The 20,137-nt window shown below is 32.2% G+C and overlaps 2 protein-coding genes across 4 annotated transcripts; one reads left to right on the forward strand and one right to left on the reverse strand.

Moving 5' to 3' along the window:
- The first annotated feature begins 5,654 nt into the window (after window positions 1–5,654).
- On the forward strand, window positions 5,655–11,651 carry LOC123212437 (dihydrolipoyl dehydrogenase 2, chloroplastic). Of its 2 annotated transcripts, none has more exons than XM_044631575.1 (16): window positions 5,655–6,218; window positions 6,508–6,654; window positions 6,776–6,910; window positions 6,996–7,113; window positions 7,294–7,418; window positions 8,236–8,361; window positions 8,442–8,522; window positions 8,955–9,017; window positions 9,125–9,199; window positions 9,279–9,357; window positions 9,449–9,549; window positions 9,722–9,835; window positions 10,510–10,623; window positions 10,909–10,980; window positions 11,230–11,253; window positions 11,341–11,651. In XM_044631575.1, exons 1-16 carry the CDS (start codon window positions 5,877–5,879, stop codon window positions 11,515–11,517), a joined length of 1,893 nt encoding a protein of 630 aa, XP_044487510.1. In that variant the 5' UTR covers window positions 5,655–5,876; the 3' UTR covers window positions 11,518–11,651. The 2 variants fall into 2 exon arrangements, with proteins under 2 accessions (XP_044487510.1, XP_044487511.1); XM_044631576.1 differs by having other exon boundaries at window positions 11,369–11,651.
- A 1,611-nt stretch (window positions 11,652–13,262) lies between these two features.
- On the reverse strand, window positions 13,263–14,036 carry LOC123212438 (60S ribosomal protein L29-1-like). Of its 2 annotated transcripts, none has more exons than XM_044631577.1 (3): window positions 13,881–14,036; window positions 13,648–13,751; window positions 13,263–13,548 (listed from the first exon to the last, which is right to left on the reverse strand). In XM_044631577.1, exons 2-3 carry the CDS (start codon window positions 13,747–13,749, stop codon window positions 13,465–13,467), a joined length of 186 nt encoding a protein of 61 aa, XP_044487512.1. In that variant the 5' UTR covers window positions 13,750–13,751; window positions 13,881–14,036; the 3' UTR covers window positions 13,263–13,464. The 2 variants fall into 2 exon arrangements, with proteins under 2 accessions (XP_044487512.1, XP_044487513.1); XM_044631578.1 differs by having other exon boundaries at window positions 13,648–13,754; window positions 13,881–14,003.
- Window positions 14,037–20,137: the final 6,101 nt, after the last annotated feature.

The raw sequence follows: 20,137 nt of genomic DNA on the forward strand, positions 1-20,137 counted from the left end.
TTTTTAATTTTTTGTCTTATCAATATTCATGTTAGTTTCATATTCCTTATTTTTTAATAATTCATGGAAGTCTAATCGTTACCAATTGACTATATATTAAATTTTTGAGTCAAACTTCAATTACCAAGACATGGAAGAATAGAAAGCAAAAAACAATAAAGGCTCAAACTCCTAACTACATGGAGGTCAAATCTTCTATCTATATGAATTTACTATTTAGAGTACTGAGGCAAATATTGATCAAATTTAAGAGATTTTTTTGTTAAATAGTGATAAATAGGACTTTTTGAGACCACTAATTTTTAAATTAAAAATTTGTGTAACACATATGAATAATTTTTCGGAATGATTGATACAATTATTTACATTCAGATTTGACTATTTTGATTACTAATAAATCATTGATGATAGACCATTTTAAATGGCTAAAGTGAACCTAGAGAATAAGGAGAAGGGTGAATAGATTCTTTTAAAAAAAATTTCCATAAACAAAATTTGAACACATATCAATTTATAACAGAACAGATAAAAATAGAGTAAACAAGTATAATAAATACAAAACAAACAAAAAATGAGTGTAATAAATACAAATCAAACAGACAGTTAATGCAATTAATCAATAACCATCAAACAAGTGTTAAAAAGTAGAGTTTAGAAAGACTCAGTTTAGAGTGGTTTGGAGCTTTTTCTTTCAAGCTTCTTACGTCCACTTCTCTAAGCAATTTGTCTTGGAATTCCATTATCTCTCTCAAAAGATTTTTACACATAGTTTGTCTAGGATTGCACCTAATTACACTAGTTATTGGGACTACACCAATAAGTTTTTCATTACAAGAAGATGTGAGTATCAAATGCCTCTCTAAGGCTAAAAGTTACTAGTTGAGTACATTTAGACTCTCAAATAATAGAGTAAAAACTTAGTAAAAGTTTTAGAGAGAGCAGAGAATAAAAAATGTATTTTGTTTTTCTTTTTCGCATGTAAGTATCTAACTTTTTCCTTTTCAAATGAAGCTCAATTTATAAAGCTAGGTTATGGGGCTAAGCAGGCTTCCATTGAGATTGAGTTACTATAAAAAAACAACTAAAAATTTTGGTAAAGATAACCTCGATCAGAGTTACAATAAATAACTTTAAATGCTTAACAAATAACTTTAAATGCATTCAGCACAAACGACATTTTCTTGGCACAAGTGGCTTGCTTCATTTCTTTATTTTTTATAAAAAAATTTAGAAGATTGAATGGTTTGCATGCCGACTTGCACATGGTTGAAGCACGGTTTGATTTTACATAAAATAAAGAGGTGCATAATTGGAAGAGAGAGCGGAACGACTAGACGAGCTTGAAGCTTTTACAAATGGCACGATTGGGATATTCTATAAATGGCATAGTTGGGACATTCTAAATGACATGGTTGGGACATTTTTATACTTGCTGAGCACAGGTGGACCAATGGTATGGTATAGTTGGATAACTTTTCTAGAATGTTATATGGTTAAAGCACGACTTGCAGATGGGAGAGGCACGCTTCATTTCCTTTGCTACGGGATTACTCTACAAATTTCATCTTTTGTTCATCTAGTAATGTTTAATACATTTTGGGAGATATTAGTATTTTTAATTTATGTTTTTATCATCATCATCAAAACACTAAGGGTATAACAATTACCCCCCCCCCCCCCTTCATCCATCAAAGATTCAAATACATCTTATAATTCATGTAAAGAGTACGACTTTAAATCGTTTACCTCATCCTCTAAACCACTTTTTTTTCATAAAGCATATTTTGGCCTTTTCTTCCTCTAACTCACTTTCATCACTTAAGTCATTAGTTTCACTCCAAGTAGCAGCAAATATCTTCTTCCTGAATCTATTTTTCTTCTTGTCTTTTTTCTTCTTTCTCAAAGGACACTCTTGACAAATGTGACTCATATCTTGCACTCATAGCAAACGATTTCATTGTGGCTCCTTTCGTCATCTTCCTTTCCTCCTCTTTGTCTAATAAATCCTTTTTCTCTTGTTCCTTTTTGATTTAGATCAAAATTTGCTAAACTTCTTATCTAGAAAACTCACATCATCTTCATCTATAGAAGAGTTTTCTTCCTCTTCTTTCTTATCAACTACTTTTAAGGCAATATCTTTTTTTGCTTTGACTTCTTCCTTTGGTTTTCTTTTCATCTCATGGGTGAGAAAACTTCCTATGAGCTCATCTATTCTCATCTTGCTAATGTCCTTAAACTCCTCAATTGTTGTCACCTTCATGGTCCAAGAGTCTAGTAATGATCTTAAGATTTTCTTTGTCTCAAAGCTTTTTCCAAGTCCTTTGAGGTCATTTACTATGTTAGAAAAACTCTTGTACATGTTGGTGATGTTCTCTCCACATTTTATTTCGAATAACTCATATTCCTAGAAGAGAAGTTTAATCTTTGACTTATTGATTTGGCTTGTCCCTTCATATGTGGTTTGGAGTAAGATCTAAACTTCTTTTGTAGACTCATAAGCTGATATCATATTAAATTTTGTACTATCAAGAGCATATAACAAGATGTTAATAGCTTTAGCATTTAGGGTCATTATCCTTTCATCCTCATCATTAAAATCTATTTCTTTTTTGGGTTCATTAGTCCTAAGGTCCATTGACACTAAGTCCTTATCTTCAATAATTCTCCATAATTTAAAATCAATAGACCTAACTTGGAGTCTCATTCTATTTTTCCATTAGATATAATTTGTACCACAAAACAAAGGAGGTTTAGTGGTGCATTGCCCTTTGATGAAAACTAGTGTAAAAGTGCTAGCCATTAAAAAAATCGTTAGATTTTAATAAAAATTAGATCTCAAATTCTAATACCAATTGATAAACATTTTTAAATGACTAAAACAAACCTAAAGGAGGGTGAATAGGTTTTTAAAAAGAAATTCAATAAACAAAATTTGAGCACACAACAATTTATAACAAAACAAATAAAAACAAAGTAAATAGGGATAATAAATACAAAGCAAACAGAAAATGAGTGTAATAAATACAAATCAACTAATAGTTAATGCAGGTAATCAATAACCACCAAACAAGTGTTAAAGAGTAGAGCTTAGAAAGACTTAGTTTAGAGTGGTTCAAAATTTTCTCTTGCAAGTCTCTTACGTTCACTTTTCCAAGCAATTTTCCTTGAATTCTATTATCTCTTGAAAGATTTTTACATGTAGTTTGTCTAGGATTACACCCAATACATTAGTTCTTTGGGATTACACCCATAAGTTTTTTATAATAAGAGGATGTAAGTATCAAATGTCTTTCTAATGTTGAAAAATACATGTTGAGTACACTTGGACTTTTAAAGAATAGAGTAAAAGCTTAATAAGAATTTTAGAGAGAGTGGAGAATATAGAATGTGTTTCGTTTTTCCTTTTTGCGTGTAAGTAACTAACCTTTTCCTCTTCAAATGGAGCTCAATTTATAAAACTAGGTTATGGGGTTGCGTAGGGTTCTGTTAAGATTGACCTGTCGTTGAAAAACAACTAAAAATTTTGGTGAAAACAACCTTAATCAGAGTTACAACAAATAGCTTTAAATGCACAACGGATAGCTTTAAATGCTTTCATCACGAATGACATTCTCTTGGCACAAGTAGCTTGCTTCATTTCTTTTTTTTTTTTTCTTATAAAAATTATAGAAGCTTGAATGACTTGCATGCCGACTTGTGCACGATTGAAGTGCGGTTTGAGTTTACATTTAAGGAAAAAAAAAAAGAGGTGCACAGTTGGAGGAGAGAACAACATAGCTGGATAAGCTTGAAGCTTTTACAAATGGCACGGTTGAGACATTCTACAAATGGCACGATTGGGATGTTCCAAATGGCATGATTGTGAAGTTCCCAATAGCGCGATTGGGACATTTTCATTTTTTCTACTTGTTGAGCACAGTTGGAAGGAAATGATGTGGAACACAACTGGACAAGTTTGTTGTGTCACTTGCTACTTGCTAAGCACAGGTGGACCAATGACATGAGACGGTTGGATAACTTTTCTAGAATGTTGTACGGTTAAAGTACGGCTTGTGAATGGGAGAGATATGACTTCATTTCCTTTACTACACATTCTCAGATATATTAGTATTTTTAACTTTTATTTATATTTTCATCAGCAAAACACTAGAGGTCCAGTAATTCATAACATAAATTTCAAATCATTAGAAATATTTATAATTTAAAATTTATTTATAATAAGATTTAATTACTTTAATGACTAATAAATCATTTGTAATATAAAATTTAAATTATAATAAAATGTCTAATAATTTTTTAAAAATCTTTCATATTTACTATATTTTTTGTCACTATTATATTAAAAATTGTTTATACATATAAAAGAACCCATAATAACAGTTGTTAGGAAATTAAAATTTAAAAAGTACAAAAAAACATATAACATTTCTCATTCTTTTTATTCAATGCAATAATTCGACTATGTGACTTTTTTCCTTAGTAATGTATATATAAATGAGAAAATAATCTCATGGCCTCTATGGACATGTGACTAAAAAATTGTCTTTACCCATGCATAGGTTGTTTACATCTTATTTGTCATGTTTAACAAATATATACACTAGTACAAAATTCTCGCAAAAACAATTTTAATTCATTCATTTGTGCAGTGTGACATACATTTTATGTATTCCTTAGAAAAAAAAAAAAGAATAATATGTCATATTTGTTTATGTTATACGAAGAATCATTCTTTACATTTATACATAAATTAATATTGCAATCGAACAAATTTAGTTTAAACCATAAATTAAATCAACAATCTTTGATGAAAAGACATGAGTTTTTAAACCATACTCTAATACCACGTATAAGTCATAATTATATTCATAAAGAAAACTATTAAATATCAAACTATCATGCATATAAATCATAATTACATTCATGAGAAAACAATTAAGCATCGAATTTTCATATTTATAGATTTTAAATATTATGTTTTTCACATAATTTGAAGATATAAAAACATATTTTGATTCATAGTATTTTAAAACGTATCAAATATAGATAAAATTTAATAAGAATTTAGAAAATGTTGATTTCTCTCACTTGATCCCTTAACTTAATGATGAATAAAAATAATTTAAATTTTTTTATCAGTTAATTATTGATGTTAGCGTGTTGTGTGTAAAAGTATATAAAGATAGAGAGATGATCAATTTTTATTTATAGAGTTAATTGTGATTTCTTATAAAAAAATCATATACTTAAAGAAAATCACATATTTACATTATCCAAATAAAATTTAAGAGTAAATTATTTTGAATATCATATGATCAAAAAAACATGAACCGGTGAGAGGAGAGTTGGCGAGCCATATATCGTTTCTATGATCACCCAAATCCAATATTTTATCAAAAACACTTATTGCTCTCTCACCAGGGATATATTTATTTATAAAGTAAACAAAAGAAACGTGGGGATGGAAATGTCAGCCGAAGCAATGAAATGAAAATACATTATTACTTTACTTACGAAAAAAAAAAAAAATTAAATTTTCTAAAACTGGGAAATTTCAATTTATGGGAGCTTCAATAGGCAAGCCACGCGCCATGCGTAAAATAGCAAAAACTGGGTGGGGCAGCCAACTAGCAGGAAAACTAGATAGCGAAGACTAGAAGAGCAACAAAAAGTTGGTGGTTCATCAGCCGCACTTCACTTCGATATCTCCGCTCTTAACGGACTTCTCGAAGTCCCTCTTCGCTATCTCCCACTCCCACTCAAAACACACTCTATATTTCTTCCTCGGATCTCTCCATTTCTTTCCTTCCTTCTAAACAAAACCAAAACAAGACGAAGTCTCTCTCTATCTCCTCATTCTTCTCGGCATTTTCAGAATGCACTCCTCCTCCCTCTCTCTTTCGCTCTCTCAAGCCACCGCGTCAGCTTCGATTAGCGGATCACGAAAGTACAACGCTAGCGATTCCTCCTCTTTCTGTTCTTCGAAATCTGTGGATCTTCGGTTTTGTGGATTAAGGCGGGAGGCCTTTAGATTCTCGTCTTCTCTCACTTGTTCCAAGTCGCAACGAGTTCATCTTCAGAGTCGACGACGCTTTGACACAAGTAACGTCTCTGCTTCTCATTCTGGTAATGGAACTCCAAAACCCTTCGACTATGATTTGATTATCATTGGAGCTGGTGTTGGAGGCCATGGAGCTGCATTGCATGCTGTAGAGAAGGTACTCCCGTAAATTTTATTGCGAGCTTAATTAAAGCTCAGTGAAGCTTAATTTTTATCTTACAAACATAATTTGGCGCCTCATTTGTTTCTGTCTTTATTACTATGTATAAACGATCAAGACATTTAATTTTCATTAAGGCATGTAGTTCAAATATTTTTTCCGTAGTGACACCCCGTTGGTATCCATTTCGCTAGTTAGGGTGACATTGAGGACGTGTGTAGTCATCTTGCTTTTTGGAATTTGAGCTGCTGAAGAGCTTGCTTGATCGTGAATGTTATTAATGCAGGGACTGAAAACTGCCATTATTGAGGGAGATGTGGTGGGAGGAACATGTGTTAATAGAGGATGTGTTCCTTCTAAAGCACTTCTGGCAGTAAGTGGTCGGATGCGTGAACTGCAGAGTGAGCATCACATGAAGGCCCTTGGTTTGCAGGTAATGGAAGCTGAAATTTTAAGATCACACTTGTACTTTGCTGCTTCTTTAAGATTACGTTGTGCTTGAAAAGAGTCTGAGACTATGTGAATTTACGGTTTTTTCTTGCACTTCATGTTAGGTTGCAGCTGCTGGGTATGATAGACAAGGCGTGGCTGATCACGCAAATAATCTTGCTACAAAAATTCGTAATAATTTAACAAATTCAATGAAAGCTCTTGGGGTGGACATATTAACTGGTTTTGGGACAGTTTTGGTAATTTTAGTTTATGTTCTTTACTGAGTGAATGTTCAACATGTCAGTTATCTAATGAATATAAGTTATTTATGAAATTCTTCAGGGACCGCAAAAAGTGAAATATGGGAAAGTTGGTTCACCTGAGAATATAGTTACTGCAAAAGATATAATCATTGCTACTGGTTCTGTTCCATTTGTACCTAAGGGCATTGAAGTTGATGGTAAATATATATATATATATTTTTTGTTCATTCTTATCATTGTAATTTTTCGTCTTCATCTAAGTTTTGGTTAAAAAAAAGTTATTTGCTGGACTATATGACATATACACCAAGCTAGCCACAAGCTTCTTCTATGTCTTGCTTGTAGTAGTTATCTAATAATTTAATAATGACCTGCAGGGAAGACTGTGATCACAAGTGACCATGCACTCAAATTGGAGACTGTTCCTGACTGGATTGCAATTGTAGGAAGTGGCTATATTGGACTTGAATTCAGTGATGTATATACCGCACTTGGAAGTGAGGTAATTCCTTTCCTGTAAAATAATAAATATTAGAAGCTGTTTTTCCCTTATAAATTATGTTTATATGATGTAATTAATAAATATTCCTTTCAAGAGAAAATCAAAAGTGTCAGTTCTCATTTAAAAAACTGACGAACAAGTTTTCCTTTCTCAGTTTTTTCTAAAATGAACTGTGTTTTAATTGTGAGTTTCCCTGATTTTGGAAAATTAAATACGGAAATGCTTTAATATTTGTCACCTAATGTCAGATACTTTCAATGATTCATTGTTAGATTAATACCATGGTTCCTAACTGAGATGAATTGCGATGACATCTAATGGGCAACACCTGGATGTTTTTGGGTGTCATGGTCTTGGAAACAAAATTATTGAGGCTAAAAAGTGGTGTGTTAGGACTATTAGGAAGCATGGCTCAGCATTCATTGTAGATTTTGACATATTTGCCCTTTCTGATCTTGAGAAAATTGCTAATATTTGTTTTCCCTGTGATCTAAGCAAGGAGCCTTTTGACTATCTTGAACTAAATATTGTCAAGGATTGTTACGCAAGAAAGTTTTATAATGTTGTTGGGTCAAAATATGAATTTATCTATGAATTTGAGTGTGTTCGACTCAAAGATGCTGATTCATGATTTATTTTCTTCTATGAGGACCATGCAATGACTATTGCATAAACGATAAAAACCTTGACTAATCAGTAGGTTCTCTCTCATTTATTGAAGTTGATATATTATATTGTCTTTGTGTGTTTCATCTTGTTTTAACCTGGATATTCTGTATTTTCAAAGGAAACTGAGTAGGCAAGAGCTTTTATGCAGGTTACTTTTATTGAAGCTCTAGATCAGCTTATGCCTGGATTTGATCCTGAGATTGGTAAGCTGGCTCAAAGGGTTTTAATAAATCCTCGGAATATTGACTATCATACTGGAGTATTTGCATCTAAGGTAATTTTTGTTTATATTGGTAGGTTCCCTAAATGGCTTGTTTGAGAGGGTTCATTCATCTTCTCTTCTGTTGTTCATAGATTACTCCTGCGAAGGATGGGAAACCAGTCACTATTGAGCTTATCGATGCAAAGACCAAGGAACACAAAGATACATTGGAGGTAACAGAAGTTATATTTTTGATGGAAAATTGTGCATGAAATACTGGTGGTTTTCACTGTTTGTAAAGTTATCCTATAATTGGTTGTGATACAAAGACCCTGAATTTTCTAAATTTGCAAATTGACTGGCACTGAAATTGAGGCTGAACAATGTTGGGAATTATGTTTCTACCTTTGACTAGCAATATTTACTCAGTTATGGAGAGTATATGTGTTAGTGAATCTTTGAAACTATTGTCTTGAGGTTATAATCTTTCAGCTGCACTTCTTGTAACATTAAAACTGATTTTAAGCAGGGAAGGTTTTTTAAAATCCAAGGGTGCTATTCTGGCCTTTGTTTAACTTCTATCTGTTTCCCCCTTTATATGATTGTACTTAGTTTCTTGTTGTGCTACATGCTGTTAACTTTTTGGTTTTGGTTCTGTTATGTAGGTAGATGCGGCATTAATTGCAACTGGAAGGGCTCCATTCACTAATGGCCTTGGTCTGGAGAATGTAGGCCTCTTTGACTAATACAATAACTAATTTTGTAGTTTTCCAAGAATAGAAATGTGCACAGAGTGTCTCATTATCTTTCTTTTTCTTTCTTTTTTTCCCCTCAGATCAATGTAGTAACAAAGCGAGGTTTTATTCCTGTTGATGAGCGGATGTGTGTAATTGATACAAATGGCAATTTGGTTAGTTAATTTCTGGAAGGCACATTTTCATGTATGACTGTCGCCAGTTTGTTGCTGATCCTTGATTTTTGAATACCAGGTTCCTCACTTGTATTGCATAGGAGACGCAAATGGTAAAATGATGCTTGCACATGCAGCTAGTGCACAAGGAATTTCAGGTACTCGGCAAGTAGTTTTATACATTGCCATTTCAAATCTTACATATTCTTCTGCAAACATTTCATTTTTTCCATTGATATCTTGATGCAGTGGTTGAACAAGTGACTGGAAGAGATCATGTACTCAATCATTTAAGCATCCCAGCAGCTTGTTTCACACATCCTGAAATTAGTATGGTTGGATTGACAGAGGTAAATGTTTATTCTTACAAGCACATCTACTTTGTGAATATGTTGCCATGTATGGTTTCTTGTATGATATAATTTCACTTTTCTTTCCCCTCTCTTGTTAAGAAAGAAATCATGTAATATGAATTTGAATCTTTGTGTTTAGTTTTTGAGGATTTAACTCAAAATTTCACAGCCTCAAGCAAGAGAAAAGGCTGAAAAGGAGGGATTTGAAGTAAGTGTTGCCAAGACAAGTTTCAAAGCTAACACCAAGGCCCTAGCAGAAAATGAAGGGGAGGGACTTGCCAAGGTAAATATTCTTGACTCTTCTGTTATTCAAGTTTGATAAAAGGCTGAAATCTGGAAATTTTCTGATTGCTAAACAAATAGCTAGCTGCTATACACTTTGGATCTCACATGTAAGTGTATGTTTTGATCCAAAAAATAAAAATATGGGGGATTTCTGTCATAATGGATAAAGCAGTATAGTCGATTTGCTAAATCTAACTTAACTATGTTTGGCACAGTCAGAACTTAATTTCAATAATTTTTATCAATTTGTTGAAGCTGAGATGGACTTTTTCTTGCATTCAGTTATAGCTTGAGTTATACAATTACGAATTGATAGTTTCTAAAGGAGTACTCTTCAGTTGATAAATATGATGCACAAGTTTTAAAAATTTTCGTTGGTTTATAGATAAAGTTGGACAAATTAATAATCAAAATAACATGGTAGATTGAGACATAGAAGCATTTAATTATTGAAAAGTAGCTTCAAGTAACATTAAAGGATTGCTGTGTTTTTGGAGTTTTATTTCTTCTACTGGGTGTACCTTCGTTTTTCATGTTACCTGTTGTAACTGTAATGGAGGTAAGATTATTCTCCAGAATATATTAGGGTCTTCTGTGCCATCTTCTATTTATAATTGTGGCGGTAGTATATATTCAAATGAACTGCAGTAGTCTCACTTTATTCTCATACAGTTAATATACAGACCTGACAATGGAGAGATTCTTGGAGTTCATATCTTCGGGTTGCATGCTGCAGACCTTATCCATGAAGCATCTAATGCAATAGCATTGGGAACACGTATCCAAGTGAGCGTTCTTTGCCAAAACAACCATATTATTTGCCTGAACAGCCACTTCTGATTTGTTATCTTTGGCTTGAACTACTTAAATAGAATTCAGAAGATTATTTTCAGTCTGCAATGTTTGTTCCTTCAAGAGCCATAAACCTTGTTATCTTATTTCCTTTTACCTTGAAAGTGCATCCAGTAGCTTAAAAATATGCACACACTTATAACCCAATGCTGCTCTAAGAAGTAGCAAAATTTTCTCTTAGTATATTATTCTGTAGCTAATTTATTTTAAACCATGCAGGACATAAAATTTGTGGTTCATGCACATCCAACTCTGTCTGAAGTTATTGATGAACTGTTTAAATCAGCAGAGGTAACCTTCTGATATTACTGCAACATGCTGACCTGAATTACTTTTTTTCATTTTCATTTCTCATTGATAATCCATGGATATTTTCTTAGATAAGTCAAACACAGGTTTGGGTTGTATAGGCCATTGTTTGTTCCATGTATTATTTTGTCAATATATAACTGTTTGATAAAATGTTTCCATTTGGCCTTTTTTGATTCATTTTAACTAAAATGATTGTAATTTGTAAACAAATTTTAATTTCTGCTGTAGGTCAAAGCTGAAGCTTCAAATCTAGTAAGTGAACCGATTTCTGTCTAAAGCCCATTTTCCACGCTTGGAAATAATAAATTTTTTTTGAAGAAATTTGCTTGCATTGGGTAGTTTCATCAAGGAACCATGCATCTCCCAGGCAGAAGTAATCAACAAGATGACCAGCCTTGCAGAAGAAATATCTGCAAGGAATTTGCGGTCAATGTATATTCGGTAGCTGCTGTATACGCGTTTCTTCTATTTGTTTTTCGCGTGGTCACGTACATCCAGATCCAGTGGCGGAGTTAAGACTCAGAGGCGAGGGTGAGGCCAATATCATAAAACAATTTAATTTCAAAATTTCACAAAACCATGAGTATTCAACTTTGAGATTTTACTGACGATAATTTTATTCAATATAATGACAACTTTTTTTCTTTTTATGTTTTTGAAAGTGATGAATAATAACAAAATTTTCAAACACTTTTAAACATAGGCCAAAGGACTATTTCACCCCAAGCTTAAGTGCTATTTTAAGGTCACATCAATGAGGTTTGAAAAACCCAAAATCTTAATTATATATTAAAAATTACAGTTATGGTTAGGGATAAAATAGTCATTTAATAAAAAATTTTAAAAATCTAAAGTTTTGTTATATTTTCTCTTTTTAATTTGAAAATCTTATAATTCAATCCCCACCTGAAGTTTGAAAAATCAAAATTTTCTTCATAAGGTTTGCAAATCATGGTCAGAGTTGTCAAAGCTATCTAGGCATAACTCTTCCTGTCAATCACTTCTCAGTCACCGGCGTAGGCTATTTCCTTCGATGAAGAGTCGGATTGTCTTCGTCGAAGAAAATAGCCTACGTTGGTGGTTGGAAAGTAATCGATAGGGAGAGTTGAGCCGGGAGAGAAAGCCAATGCCATCAGAGACGACCATCTCTGGTAACTCTGACTATGATTTACAAACCCTAAGAGAGAAATTTTGATTTTTCAAACTTTAGGTGATGGGGATTTGTAAGATTTTTAAATTGAGAGAGACCAAACTAAAAAAAACTTTAGTTTTTTGGTTAAAAGATGATTTTACACTTAATCTTAACTGAAATTTTAATGAATAGGTGAAATTTTGGGTTTTTCAAACCTCATAGGTGTGTCTTTCCAATAGCACTTAAACTTGGGTGGGAAATAGTCATTTGGCCTCTAAACATATCAATTATAATTCAATAGTGCAAAGCACTGATTCCTTACCTTTGTTTATGGGAAATAGGAAGAATGGTACATCAATCATAATTGGAACCAAACTGGTTAATCTTATTTCATGCTATAAATGCCATGGTAAATTCCTACCGCTTATGTAGGTTCTCCCTGTTTATGTGCCATACAAACGTGCCTTTTGAGCGTTTTATAGGAATGTGATTTCATTTTCCATAAACATTGAGCAGTTGTTTCCTTGAAATTTAGCAGGGGCTGCTGATTCTGGGAATAGATATATCAATCTATACCATTGTGAAAACAAATTGAATAAACAATTATATGTTGTTAGAAACCATCAAAATCAATGATATGATTTTGGCTCAAAGAAAATACTAAACCTGAATAACGATAGTACAATAGCCCTTAGATCACCTTTTGGTTCTAAAATGAATAACTAACCATCAAGGGCTTCCTAAATGAAACTAACTCCCATATCGACTGGAATTTCACACTATCAAGGAACAGCCAAGCATCTTCTCATCTCAAATCACCTTCAATTAACAGCCTAATACTACCAATGCAAAACTACTTGGGATGATGAACAACCATCAACGTTAAAATAAACAAAATCCTATCAATAATAACATTGCATTATGAAACAATTACTAATAAAAGCAAAATCTAGTAACCAGCTGACAAACTCCCCCAATCCACCAGCTAAAGCTACAATCAAAATACTTGCAATGTCCACATTCAACTACCTACCCCCGAAGGTTGAACCCATTAACCCAAAAGGAATGGCTAAACTGTAAGACGCAATAGCATAAAGTGAAACTACTGAAGAGGTTCAAAAATGTAATCTTTTGCAAAACATCAGTAACAATCCATTTAATATTTTTGAAAAAAAAAAAAGAACTCAACAATTAAACCCGCTGAAGGGCATCACCGAGTCATTACAGTACTTAGAATAATATCCATTAAAGAAACAACTACATCTTTGAAACTAAAAAGTGAAGTAAATCTCATAACAAAACAAAGCTCTCATCTTTTCAAAGAAAAGAGTCTACTCTTCATCAGCACCTGATTCAGCTCCTTTCTTGTTGTGCTTCCTTGCATACCTCTGGTTCCTCAAAAACTTTGGGTCCATCTACATCATAACAGAGACAAAATATTACATAAATAAACATATCCTGAAATTGTAATATATATATATATATATATATATATATGTAGCAATGAAATATACCCCTTTGGTGGATGTGTGGCGGTGCTTTCTGGGTTTCTTGATTCCGTTTTTGTGAGCCTTGTAAGACTGGTTGTGAGCTGTGTGGTTCTTCGACTTCGCCATCTCTACTACAAAAACAATAATTTACCACAAACAGATAAGCTACTACGAAACAGTTTATATACAACTATAAATATCTCCACTTTCAAGGGCTTAAGCGAACAAGCATAGAGGTTATGGAGTTAGCAGCGTACCGTTCTGAGAGGAAAGACTGCGGCTCAGATAAAAGCTTTTCGCAAAGTAGAAGAAGTTCCAGTGAGAAAAACCCTAATTCATATAAGCGTTTAATAGTGGTTGGCTGGGGCGTATTTGGGCCTGAAACCTAGCCTAATACTGGGCTGGAGGCTTCTCTTGGGTTTGCTAAATTGGCCCTTTTGATATGGAAAGCTTTCGAATGTCAATAATGTATAATGGGTTTGTCTTATCTTATTCAAGTCCACTAGAAACAAGTAAATGTGGAACAACTTTTAGGCCAGGACTTATTCCCACCTAAAATAACTCTAGGCCCACTCAAAAATTACACTTAACTAAGTTTTTACCTATTAACTTTAAAAAACTCAAATATTATTAATTTTTATAGTTACTATCAAAAATTAAAATAATTATTTAGCAAAAATATTTAAAACATTCATCATATTTTCCCCATAGGTTTAAAAATTAACTATTTCCCCCCACCAAAGTTTAAAAAGTGATAAGTTTTCTCTTAAGATTTTTTTTCTTTCTCTAGTTACCACCTTAGTTCCAGTTGACAACCAACCTTTTTTATATCTTCCTCTCCCTTCAGTGATTAGACAACAACATGTAGTTTTATCGGACAAAGACTGTCAGTCGTTTTTCAAATTTGATAGTTCAAATTTCTAGTAATTTTAATAAATTTATATAAGTTATAAAATTACTAAATTTTACAAAGTTAAAATAAACATATTAATGGTTTAAATAAAATAAAAAAACTCAACTGAAAAATAATTTGAAAAACTCTCTAAAAACAATTTCTTGTATAAATTACTAACACTGCCAAAAAAATTTCAAACTTAACCGTCGATCTTGTAATAATTTTGATAAATCATATATAATTTTTAAAGTTGCAAAAATTTCTAGAATTAGACTAGATATACTAATTTATTTATAAAAAATATTCAAGTTAAAAATTATTTAGAAAGCTCTATAAAACTAAATTCTTTTACAAGTCACAAATACTGTCACAAATTTTCTAGGTTTAACACTTTTAAGATTCTAGCAAATTTTATGAAATTTTTACAACTTATAAAATCATGCAAAATTTATAAAATAGTTAATAGTATTCTATCTCATCTTAAATAAAATTTTCAAAATTTTTACAATACTATAAACTAGTAATTTAAACTCATAAAGTTAATATATAAACAAACTACTAAAAATTTTAAGTTTTTATAAAATTTAATTAGCAGATAAAATAAAATAAAATGTATATTAAGTATTTTTATTAGCAAATAGATAAATTCAAGGATAATATTAATCTTATAAATAAAATCCAAAAATAATATATATTTTTTGTTTATTTTACATATTAATATGTTACTATCATGAAACAAAAAAAGACAATGCAAACTAACTTGGATGCGATGTACAATTTTTCTTCTTATTCTAAAACAATAAAATTGAATTATAATTCTAAAATAATAATAAAAATAATCTAATATATGAATCATATATCATATTTGTACATAGATAATAAAAACATTGATACTTATTCTAATGTGAGAAAAACTATTCTAACAATACTGTTTCACTATTCAATCTCCTTTTTCAACAAAGTTTTTACTTTCTCTAAAGGTAATACTCACAATCTCTCTTATCCTTCCTTTAGAGTGTTTGGGTTGGTTGAATAAAATATTTTAATGCATATTTTCAAAAACTTTAAATTATTGCCACCTTTAATGTCCAATTAATGAGAAATATATCTTACAAAATTAATTCCTTATTGTTATCTTTAATTTATTAAATCTTATACAAAATTCAAATTTATTTTATCCTTCATAATATTCAAATTCTAACACATCTCCAACCCTTATCCCAAAATAAAATTTCTTTGATGTTAAAAAAAATATAATAATAACATGATAATAATAATAATAAGGCCAAACGACTATTTTCCACCCAAGATATGTTGTAATGACAAGTTTCTATCCTTTAACTATGGAAACACTAAATACCCACCCATAACCGGTTAAATTTAACAGAACCCTAACGCCTGAAAATTTTATCTCTTTTTGCCCCCCTAAACTTTCAAAACTAAAATTTTCCCTCAGCCTAAGTTTTAAAAAATGGCAGTTTCACCCTAGGGTTTGGTTTTGAAATCTCCGGCGACCTCTCCAGCTCCATTGCCGATGGTCTCTCTGTCCCGAAGCATCCTCTTCTTTCGGCGATCTCTTTCCTCTCACTTGGAGGGTTGATCGGCGTCGGAGACGCCTTGGGAGACGAAGAACTTCGTCGAGGAAGACGAAGTTCTTTGTCTTCCCAAACGAAGATGAAGCGGTCGTCTTCATCTAGGAAGACAGTCGTCTTCCCAGAGGTCTTCTTCTGGGAAGACGATCGTCTTCCCAAGACGAACCCAGACGAAGATGAAGCGGTCATCTTCATCTAGGAAGACGGTCGTCTTCCCAGAGGTCTTCTTCTGGGAAGAAGATCGTCTTCCCAAGACGAATCTCCTAAGACATCTTCAATGTCGATCAGCCCTCCAAATGGGAGGAAAGAAATCGTCGGAAGGAGAGGATGTCTCGGGAGGGAGAGGTCATTGGCAATGGAGCCGGAGATGTCGTCGAAGATTTCAAAACCAAACCCTAGGGTGAAACTGTCATTTTTTAAAACTTAGGCTGGGGGAAAATTTTAGTTTTCAAAGTTTAGGGGGGTAAAAATAGATTATATTTTAGTTTATTTTTTAATATTATAGAGAAAATGATGATTTTACCTTTACCACAGTTATTTTTAAATGGTCATGGATGAGTATTTGGTGTTTCTATAGTTAAATGGTGGAAACTTGTCATTACAACATACCTTGGGTGGGAAATTGTCGTTTGGCCTAATAATAATAATAATAAATGTTGGATGATACAATTCTTTTCCTTGAAAAGAATTTTGTCCTCCAAATTAGCACATACCTTAAGCTTCAAAGAGTTTGAGATACTTTTCCTTTATTTTATCATTTCGTTCCTATGTTGTCTTTTTTAAAGAGTGATTTTTCCAATGCACTTTTACCATTGAGATAACTTTAGCCTTCAAAATTGGCTCATTTCTATTAATGATTTCTGATGCTTGTTCTTCATACGACAAATCCCTCACATATGGGGAGGGTTAGGTAAATAGTCCCTCCATACTAAACTATGAAACACATTATGAAGCCTTGAGAGACTTAGTGGCAAGGCCACACACAAATTCTTTCCAAAATTTCAAGGCCCTATAAACTTAGGGCTTAGCTCTCTTCCCAAATTGAAAAAACTCCTTCCAAAGTGATATCCTTAGAAAAAACAAATGTCCAATTTGGAACTCTAATTCTTGCCTAGGATGGTCAACATAAATGTAATACCTACAAATTCGTCTAAGGTTATTATTGTCTTTTGACTTTAAGTACGACTAATTATATTGTATTATATTATGTGTGAAATCAGGCTTGCACAACTGTGTAAGAAGGTCATATACTTGCGTGTTTGATTGCAAGGTCAAAATAGTCTTTTCTTGTGAGAAGAGTAAAATTGACTAAATGTGGATGACATGCACGCCTGTGTATAAGTAGGTACACGCCCTTGCATGGTCAGAGTATTTGAATTTTGAATAAAAATGTATTTCATGAGGATTTTCAAAGGTGCCATTAATAGATAACAACGTACATGCCTATGTGTGAATAGTACATGCTCGTATATTGTAATTTTTAATAAAAATAAAAAGAACTTGGACGTGTTTGGTTAAAGGAATTCATCATATTTTCATAGAGAAAGCAGAGTTTGAGAGGATTTTTGAGTCACTTGGAGACCTTGGATGTAAGGGAGGCTCTTAGAGATTATTCTAGTCACACAAATCTTACTTATGGATAATAGAGGAAAGGTATGTAGGCAATTCTCTTTCCTTTTGTATAAGAATTATGTATGAATTGTTAAATGGGCATATGTTTGAGATCATGTTATTATTAATGACACTTATACTTACTATGAATCATGATTTTATTTGTGGGAATGTACACATATGTGTATGTGTGTATATATATATATATATATATATTCCTTGAAGTTGGTTTGGTATGTTTTATGGATATGTTCGTGGTAATAGAAACTAAGAATGAGGTAGTATTGAGGTGATAATTTACTCATATTCTTGATATTTGATTATTGAATTCTTGTACTTTCGATTATAGATGCTTTGTATAGATTATATTTTGAAATTATGATGTGAATGATGCTTGATGAAATATTAGTATATTAGTGAGAGGGGTATGAAATTCATTATTTGGGGGTATGGGTGGGAACTTATGAAGTATTTTGTTTGATGGCTTATTTGAGAGTGATATTCGCTTGAAGAATAATTGACAGTCTAAATTTTGGTTTAGGTGGTTGAAAATCATAAATTTAGACGCAAAGATGATTTGTAGAAATCAGCAACACGCTCGTGTGCTTTTAAGCGAATTTCTTCCTGTGTTAGGATGAAGCTAGAAGAGTGTAGATTTGAGAATGGACACATACTCGTGTGATGTAGGACACATTGCCATGTGTCTAACCACAAAGATGCCTTGTGTGGATGAAATAATACATCTCTGTGAGTGTATGATGCACATTTGTATACTTTTAGGAAAATTTGAAAATAAAGACATATGAAGTACATAAAAAGTATATGAAGTTCTAATGTGAGTATATGAATTTAGAAATGACTAATTTACCCTTATAAAGGATGAATGAGAGGAACATATGAATTAAGGCCCTAACGAAGGCAATATGAGATTAATATTGGATAAATGTGTCAAACAATGTGAAAAATGGCACAAAGAGAATTTGGTTGTATCTGATTGTGTGAATGACGAAATAGACCACGATCTAAGTAATTTCAAGTAAAAAACTAGAAATGACGTATTATGATCTTGTGAATTATCATTGAGCCATTTGTAGTGTGATCGTGCCAACAAATTGTGTACAGTGTGGTCATGAAAGCAACAAGACTAGTTTATATAACTTTGATATTTTTGGATAATTATACATTAGTGTAGGGTGTCTTAACATCTAGGATGCTTGTGCACACATCGATGTTGGGCATGTGGTTTTGTTCTTTTGTGATATGGTATCTGTAGCCCAAAGCCACAAATATATGTATTGGGTGCACCTTATGATTGATATCTAGGATGTCTCATTGCTTTCCACCCGACGTGTGGAACACTAACATGCATCGTCTAACACTGGTTATCTGAAATAACACTGCCATTGAGGACTAAGTGCTAGATGCCATGATTTTTTTAGATGGACATCTAGGATGCTAGAAAAAACATCCAAAACACCACAACAAAGATAAAATGAGACACTTGAGGAATATTATTTGATAATGTGTTATGTGCTCACTTACAAATTGAGTGTATTTCACTCATCGTCTCCTTTTGTAGTTTTGCAGGTAAGGTTGTAAAGTAGAAGGGTTGTAGCAAGGAGCCAACGAATCAACTCAAGATAGTGCATGAGGCAAAGGCATTTTGTTCATTTTATATAATGGGTTGTATTTATGTAATTGAGTTTGTTTGTAGTGGTCACGCTTTATATTTTATGATTTGAATTTTAGACACCAGGATTGATATTATATTTAATATGATTTATTTCAGTTTTGGGATTGTGGAAGTTTTTTATATTATCATGCTATTATTTATTATTGCATGTGTTTGGAAAAAAGTTTTAGCTAATACGTCTCTTTGGATATTTATTTTAGGTAAGGGTACATATCTGGAGAGGGGTGTTACAATAAATCTTTTGTCTTTCTTTAATTAAATTAATTTCATCAAAAGTAATTTGAATAAGTTGTGGTCCCAAATCCAATATACAATACTAAAGTGAAAATAGTTATTGTAAGCAAACTCTATTAACAGAAAGTGGTTTTCCAAAAACCACTCAGTGATATTATTCTTCAAGTTTCTCCATAAAAAATTATTCTTTAAATCACAATACCTTTTAGTACTCTTTAGATAAATGCTATAAGCAGACCCATAAACTTTACTCAAAATTTCTCCTCAAATTATCATTATTAGGCACACATATCCTTTTCCCAAACCTCAAAATATCATCATAAGGAAGATTGACTTTCATATTATTACCTTTTTCTTTTTTATTTTTAACTTCTTCAACTATTTCTAACAATAACATATATTCCTTTTTAGCCACTATAATCCTTTTAATGAGTGTCAATTGTACTTTTATATTGACTAATATACCATTTTATCCAAACAATACTACCC

This window comes from Mangifera indica, chromosome 3 (assembly GCF_011075055.1).
Source record: "Mangifera indica cultivar Alphonso chromosome 3, CATAS_Mindica_2.1, whole genome shotgun sequence".
Classification (NCBI taxonomy): domain Eukaryota; kingdom Viridiplantae; phylum Streptophyta; class Magnoliopsida; order Sapindales; family Anacardiaceae; genus Mangifera; species Mangifera indica.

Excerpts from the sequence above, each read along its gene's own strand:
- LOC123212437 (XM_044631575.1), top strand. The coding sequence starts at position 5,877 with ATGCACTCCTCCTCCCTCTCTCTTTCGCTCTCTCAAGCCACCGCGTCA. Across the intron at positions 8,523-8,954 it reads AACACAAAGATACATTGGAG|GTAGATGCGGCATTAATTGC; the intron begins GTAACAGAAGTT and ends TCTGTTATGTAG. Across the intron at positions 10,624-10,908 it reads CATTGGGAACACGTATCCAA|GACATAAAATTTGTGGTTCA; the intron begins GTGAGCGTTCTT and ends TAAACCATGCAG.
- LOC123212438 (XM_044631577.1), bottom strand. The coding sequence starts at position 13,749 with ATGGCGAAGTCGAAGAACCACACAGCTCACAACCAGTCTTACAAGGCT. Across the intron at positions 13,549-13,647 it reads GCCACACATCCACCAAAGGG|ATGGACCCAAAGTTTTTGAG; the intron begins GTATATTTCATT and ends GTTATGATGTAG.